Source organism: Carcharodon carcharias, chromosome 3 (genome assembly GCF_017639515.1).
Source record: "Carcharodon carcharias isolate sCarCar2 chromosome 3, sCarCar2.pri, whole genome shotgun sequence".
In the NCBI taxonomy this organism is placed as follows: Eukaryota; Metazoa; Chordata; class Chondrichthyes; order Lamniformes; family Lamnidae; genus Carcharodon; species Carcharodon carcharias.
Genome location: NC_054469.1, coordinates 143025349 through 143032757, shown reverse-complemented (window position 1 = coordinate 143032757; position 7409 = coordinate 143025349). Strand labels below are relative to the sequence as shown.

Below are 7409 nucleotides of genomic sequence, written 5' to 3'. Positions count from 1 at the left end.
TTTACAACAGTAATAGGCAAGTTGTCTTTAAGGAAAGGCTGGACAGATTAGGCTTGTATCCACTGGAGGTCAGAAGAGTAAGAAGTGACTTGATCAAAACCTTTAAGATCCTGAGCATTCTTGACAGGGAGTGGATGTTCCCTCTTGTAGGGGAATCTAGAACTAGGAGCCACAGTTTAAAAATAAGGGGTCACTCATTTAAGACAGATGAGGAGAATTTTTTCTCTCTCATTGGGATGAGTGTCTTTGGAACTTTTCCTCAATAGGTGGTGGAAGCAGAGTCTTTCAATATTTTTAAGGCAGAGCTAGATATCTTATTGAATTGCGCAGACAGGCTTAAAGAGCTGAGTGGACAACTCCTGCTCCTAATTCATATGTTCGTATCAAACCAAAGAAAGGAACACTCTCACGGAGGGTTTTTCATTATATTCAAATTTTATATAAATAGACTTGCCAACCACTGCAGCCTCTTATTTCTGACTAACTGAGCCACTCAATAGCATGATGTCATCACCAAAATGAGACGTTTACCACTGATGCAGGAAAATCCTCAAAACCCATTTATTTAACAATGTAAAATATACAGATACTACACGTTAACGGTAGCGACGGAGCTGCAGTGTATTGCGTCTTCTCCATGCAGCACGACGAGAGCCTCCAATAGTAAGATGGTATTTGTGACCCTTGCCCAAACCACGGCTCTTCTTGCCAGCAGATGTTAGGCCACGCATCTCCCTGTGCTTGTGCACAGGCTTTGTGATCCATTGGGTGTCAGGGTTGCGGCGGATAGCTTTGTGGAATGGGTCGACAAGAACAATCTCGAAGAACTTGTACGTGGCATCTTCACCCACCCAGTACGAGGCAAGTACTCTCAGTCCTCCACAGTGGCGACCAGCTCGCTCCTAAAATAAACAAAATAATGGTTAACAAACTAAACTCAAGTGCTGAACTTGCATGTAATAAACACACCACATAACATTATATTTGAATATTCAAAACAAGTTTTTTCTTTCAAATCTTTCAAGCACTGATCTTTCTGACAAGTGTACTCTGTGCCTTACACATGGGAGAATGCAGAAATTTGCACCCTGAACTCTGGGCCCACGCCTGGCACAGTCACCTAACACTTCATGGGCAGCTGCATGTTAAGGAAACCTACTTTATGGTCAGCGTCCACAGAGCGAATTTCTCTGGCAATAAACTGTTTGGAAAGTGATATTTAGACATTTCTCTGCAAGTTATAAGGTATACAACTGTTCTTTACAAGATTGAACTTGGCACATATGAAATTTGCTAGATTCTGTTTAAAGCTGGTGTCAGTCAAAAGTTAAATGAGCTCTGAACTGTTAGGCCAATTGGGCGATAGGGCAGATACAAGAGAAAAACATCTGAATACATCACAATCTAGCAGTAATTCACACCTTTGTGAGCAACAACAATTGTATATCATATAACTTGCAGAGAAATTCCTACTCATTCTGTGGTCGCTGACTATAAACTGGTTTCCTTCACATGCAGCTGCCCATCAAGTGTTAGGTGACTGTGTCAGGCTCAGTCCCAAAGAATTCAGGATGCATATTATCACTTATCAGAAAGATCAGTGCTGCTGAACTTGAGAGGGTATCCAAGGGGAAATTCAAAGTCTAATATTCTTTCTGGGATGTGCTTAACTTGTGTGAGGGTGCTGTGTTTACTGATGTGACTTTGGGCATGTAATTTCTGAAAGATAGGGCCAACTTAGTCTGAAGGAGAAGTGTAATTTTACCAGAAAAAAAGATATCACTGCACAACAATGGTCAGTCAGTCGATGCATGATATTTAGCAACATTACTCTCAATATTCGGTTTTCTTGGCCTTGTGAGAAAAAATAACTTTGTAGAACCTGTAGTTTGAAACCTATACATTCAAGCAAAGGTATCAAATTTTATTTTTTTTTAAATAAATGGGGAAAGCAAAAGCAAGCATTTAGAAGTGAAGATGGGAGACAATTTAGGATGAATTCACAATATGACTCCAGCACTGAGACTGGTTTCTGTTTTGTACTCTCACTGGCTGAATCAGGGATCTGACTTCAAAAAGTTGGAATACCTTTGCTTGAATGTATAGGTTTCAAACTGGTTAGTAATTTTACCTCAGTGCTAAGCTGGGGAAATGGCATATGGCGAGAGATGTTGTATTATGAATTCAGCATTTTTCTGTATACTGTTGACTAGCTGGCACAGTGAGAAATTATCTCTTTCCAGAAAAGTGGCACTTTTTTCCCCATTGAAATAGTTGACACCCGTTTTAGAAATTAGGTACCCAGAATCCATCAATATTCATGGAGCCCTCACGCACAAATTAAGTACATCCCAGAATGACTGTTAGATCTCAAATTTCCCTTAGACATCTACTCTAGTTCAGCAGCTATGCTTATTTCTCTCTGCATCCTTGGGAGTATGCCTGTATTGGTCAATTTTTAATCATGCAATAACAACTGGTGAACAGAAACGAATATGCTGTCTTTTTAAAAATCGAGCTAGTTTCTCCAACCACAGTAGGTGGACTGACTAAATCAGTGTTAAGGCAACATAATAATTGTTATTTAACAAACATTTTGGTGGGAAGAATTGCAAATAATAATAGTCACAATCAAATCTCACCATAATCCCAACTAATTTCAGTTATGCCTCCATGAAGAAACACACCACACCAACCCCAACAGTGACTTACAACAATTCATCAGTCTTATTGGCAAATGCAACTTACACTCTGTAGGTTGATTCTCAAATAGGAAATGCATTCAACCAGTGTCTCATATCATAACTTGCACCAAACTGTTTTTCTTTGCTTATCTAGTCCTCCAAAGAACGGACTGTTGAGCTGCCAAATGAACTGTTTATAATCCTTCCACTCCAGTGTGCAACTCAAGAACTATATTCTGCCATCCTCTGAATGGGGACAAGTGTTGGCACAAGCCTGAGATGAGTGAACTCACTTGCTATCTCAATTCAAAGTGGTACTTGAATAGCACTGTGCATAAACCTTTCCATCTAACTTTAAAACAACAATTATCTGGATGCTATGGAGATTCAAAGTCTGTAGGAACTGAATTTATTTTAAAAGATAACATTAATATAATTCACATCAAGGTCCTTGCCATGGAAAATGGTCAAAAATCCCCTTCACGCATGCATTGTGTGACTCAGCAGCGTTACTCAAGGCACCTACTCAATGGTAGCCGCTCTGGCCAACGATCTGCTGTTCAGGTCAAAAACAATTTTACACAAAAGATCAACATGTCATGATTCAATTAAAGACCATACCTCAGCAACAGATTGAAGGCTTCGTGCAAACTTCAGCTGATTGACACCATGATGCACTGGTTTACCGTAAGTCGCACCCTTAGGAACAGGGCGTTTGCGGCCACCACGGCGAACTCGCACACGATATATAACATAACCTGTGAACCAAGAAACCATTTGGTATGTTTCACAATGAATTAAGCACCTTGACAACAACTCTCAAAGGCAACACATAACTGCTCTCTTAACCTACCCTGCCACCTTCAAATGATCTATCCCAGGTCCCTCTGCTCCTGCACCCCATTTAGAATTGTACAGGTTAAAAATCCAAAATCCTCACCCTCAGGACTAAGACCATGCTGGATTTCAGATTTTTCCAAACTTTGGACAAAATCAAGCAGCTTCTCCTCAGCTAAATTCACTGATTAAGAGATACATGAAATAAAGTGCGATAAAGAATACATTGTAAAGTCTTTTTGCCCCAAATAAGAGTCAACTCTAAGCATGGGAACCAGGCCAGCCTGCCACTGCAAACTTAAGTATCGAACCAGTGCTGCATGCCACCAAGAACTATTTTCCAAAAATATCCAGTTTTCAGACTGCCAGATTTTGGATGTACGACTTGTACCCTCTATCTTATATTGCCTCTTCTCATTCTCCCCATGAAAATGAATTACTTTCCACGCCTTTTCATTCAATTTCATCTGCCTCATACCCACCTATTCCACTACGTCCTATTGAAGTCTATCATTATGTTCCTCACAGTTCACAACACTTCCAAGTTTTGAGTTGGCCATAAATTTGGAAACTGTGCTCTGTACACCCAAGTCTGGGTCAGTTATAGAGATTTTTTAAAAATCCTAGGTCTTAATACTGATCTCTAGGGAGGGTTATATACCTTCCTCCAGTCTGGAAAAGCAGCTGAACCACTATTTCTTTTCACTCAGCCAACTTCATATCCATGCTGCCACTGTCCCTTTTATTCCTAGAGCTTTAACTTTGACGACAAGCTTGTGATGTGGCAATCGAATATCTTTTGAAAGTCCACGTACACTACACCAGCCACATTATCTTCATCAATTGTTACTCAAATCAACTGAGCTAAACACGCCTTGCCTTAACAATCTTAGGTACAGCTAGCAAAAAGGAAACAAGCAGCCCTGAGTCAAGTGCATGAAGAACTTGCGGGCAATTCACATTTATTGTTGTACAGCAACATACTGCAGACATTACCCTCATGACATACTGCAAAATTCAGCTTAGATCAAAAATCACTCACTCTTCTGCTTTTACAGTATACAGCTTGAGAAGCAATCAGTTACCCCAATTTAGTTATAATTCACAAAAATCAATCTGCAACTAGAGATCTCACATGAAACATTTACCAGTTCACTGGACTACAAGTTCACTATCTAAAAATCGGTCACAACCCCACTTTATATCAAGTGATTTGTTACCCTCCTACCCTTTGAACTTTAATTGATACAGAACATGTGGTCTAATTCATCCCTACAGTAACGTGAAATGGCAATGAAAGCAACATGTTGATCGCTTCAACTCTGGCAAAGGCCGAAGGCCTCCATTTTTGCCCTACTTCTCGGACTTTCACTTCAGCTGCTTTACAGGTCCAGAACATTAGAGCAAGTCGGTATAAACTGAAGCTCCTACAAGCTGCAGCGGCCGCCTCCCTGTCTGGCCTTACCTTGTTTGGCCTTGTAACCCAGTCTGCGAGCCTTGTCGGGTCTGGTAGGTCGAGGAGCCCGGTGCAAAGCCGAGAGCTGGCGGTACTGCCAGCAGCGGACACGCAGCAAGAATCGCATCACGTCCGACTGCTTCTTCCTCCATAACTCCTGCATGTACTTATAGGCTCCCATCCTCGGTCAATCTGGAGACGGTCAGAGAGAGAGCGGCCCGTTACAGACACGCAACAAAGCAGCGACCCTCAGCTCCCAGCGTGGCCGGTACAGGACCCCCTCCTGGACCCCTTCCTCCCCCGACCTGAACTGCGCTCCCCCTCCCTCAGCAACCCCACACCCCCAACCCTGTGGAGCAGGCCCAGGATCGCCCCCATTTGCCGGGGCTCCCGACACACATTCAGCTCCAATATGAGAGTGGCCATGGCCGCGGTGCAGCGCTGATGATGAACGCGGCGGCGGCTGGTCCGGGTGGGTGAGTTGACCACAGGATGGCAGTGGATAAAGGTTCTCCCCCATGGCCCGGGCTCTCTCTCACCTGATGATGGCGGCGGCCGGAAAAAGAAAGAACGCTAATCGCCACCGCGCGCTTTAACAGGCCGCGCGCGTCACTTCCGGAAGTGGGTACAGCCTGTAGGGGGAGCAGTGGAGACTCAGAGTCGGAGGGGCTGTCAGGGGGAGAGAGGGTCAATACAAATAGTCATTCAAAACATCGAGAGTACGATATTCAAACAAACTCTTCAGGTGAAGGTCACAGGCCTTAAACATTAACTCTGTTTCACTCCACAGATGCCACACCATAGCCTGGAAAAACTCAGCAGGTCTGGCAGCATCGGCGGAGAAGAACAAAGTTGACGTTTCAAGTCCTCATGACCCTTCAACAGAAGTAGAAATAGGAAAGGGATGAAATAAGCTGGTTTGGGCGGGGGGTTCGTGGGGGGTGCGGAGAAATTGTTGGGACAAGCAAGCAGTGATAGGAGGAGATAACCAAAAGATGTCACAGACAAAAGAACAAAGATGTGTTGATATTATCTAAAAGAATGTGCTAATTAAGTTTGGAGAGCAGGACGAGCAAGGTAGCTCTAGTGGGGGTGGGGTGAAATAAACCATGGGTGGAATACATTTAAAAGTAATGGAAATAGGTGGGAAAAGAAAAATCTACATAAATTATTGGAAAAAACAAAAGGGAGGGGGAAGAAACGGACAGAGGGTGGGGATGAAGGAGGGAGTTCAAGATCTAAAGTTGTTGAACTCAATATTCAGTCCGGAAGGCTGTAAAGTGCCTCGTTGGAAGATGAGGTGCTGTTCCTCCAGTTTGCGTTGAGCTTCACTGGAACAATGCAGCAAGCCAAGGACAGACATGTGGGCAAGAAAGCAGGGTGGAGTGTTAAAATGGCAAGCGACAGGGAGGTCTGGGTCATTCATGCGGACAGACCGAAGGTGTTCTGCAAAGCAGTCACCCAGTCTGCGTTTGGTCTCTCCAATGTAGAGGAAACCGCATTGGGAGCAACGAATGCAGTAGATTAAGTTGGGGGAAATGCAAGTGAAATGCTGCTTCACTTGAAAGGAGCGTTTGGGCCCTTGGACGGTGAGGAGAGAGGAAGTGAAGGGGCAGGTGTTGCATTTTTGCATTTGCATGGGGAGGTGCCGTAGGTGGGGGTTGAGGGATAGGGGATGATGGAGGAGTGGACCAGGGTGTCACGGAGAGAATGATCCCTATGGAATGCCGCTGGTGGGGTGAAGGGAAGATGTGTTTGGTGGTGGCATCATGCTGGAGTTGGCGGAGGATGATCCTTTGAATGTGGAGGCTGGTGGGGTGATAAATGAGGACAAGGGGGACCCTATCATGTTTCTGGGAGGGAGGAGAAGGCGTGAGGGCGGATGCATGGGAGATGGGCCGGACACGGTTGAGGGCCCTGTCAACTACCGTGGGTAGAAAACCTCGGTTAAGGAAGGAGGAGGACATGTCAGAGGAACTGTTTTTGAAGATAGCATCATCAGAATAGATGCGACTGAGTCGAAGGAACTGAGAGAATGGGATGGAGTCCTTACAGGAAGCGGGGTGTGAGGAGCTGTAGTCAAGGTAGCTGTGGGAGTTGGTAGGCTTGTAATGGATATTGGTGGACAGTCTATCACCAGAAATTGAGACAGAGAGGTCAAGGAAGGGAAGGGAAGTGTCAGAGATGGACCATGTGAAAATGATGGAGGGGTGGAGATTGGAAGCAAAATTAATAAATTTTTCTGGGTCCCGACGAGAGCATGAAGCAGCACCGAAGTAGTCATCGATGTACCGGAGAAAGAGTTGTGGGAGGGGGCCAGAGTAGGACTGGAACAAGGAATGTTCTATATACCCCATAAAGAGACAGGCATAGCTGGGGCCCATGCGGGTACCCATAGTCACACCTTTAACTCCTCTCACTTCCTCCAAATA

General features: G+C 44.3%; 1 protein-coding gene across 1 annotated transcript; it reads right to left on the bottom strand.

Moving 5' to 3' along the window:
* Positions 1–537: 537 nt before the first annotated feature.
* On the bottom strand, positions 538–5602 carry rpl15 (ribosomal protein L15). Its single transcript, XM_041185096.1, has 4 exons — positions 5517–5602; positions 4987–5169; positions 3306–3442; positions 538–902 (listed from the first exon to the last, which is right to left on the bottom strand). The coding sequence occupies exons 2-4, from the start codon at positions 5156–5158 to the stop codon at positions 597–599; spliced, it is 615 nt and encodes a 204-aa protein (XP_041041030.1). The 5' UTR covers positions 5159–5169; positions 5517–5602; the 3' UTR covers positions 538–596.
* Positions 5603–7409: the final 1807 nt, after the last annotated feature.

Excerpts from the sequence above, each read along its gene's own strand:
- rpl15 (XM_041185096.1), bottom strand. The coding sequence starts at position 5,158 with ATGGGAGCCTATAAGTACATGCAGGAGTTATGGAGGAAGAAGCAGTCG. Across the intron at positions 3,443-4,986 it reads GGGTTACAAGGCCAAACAAG|GTTATGTTATATATCGTGTG; the intron begins GTAAGGCCAGAC and ends CTTGGTTCACAG. Across the intron at positions 903-3,305 it reads GCCTTCAATCTGTTGCTGAG|GAGCGAGCTGGTCGCCACTG; the intron begins GTATGGTCTTTA and ends TGTTTATTTTAG.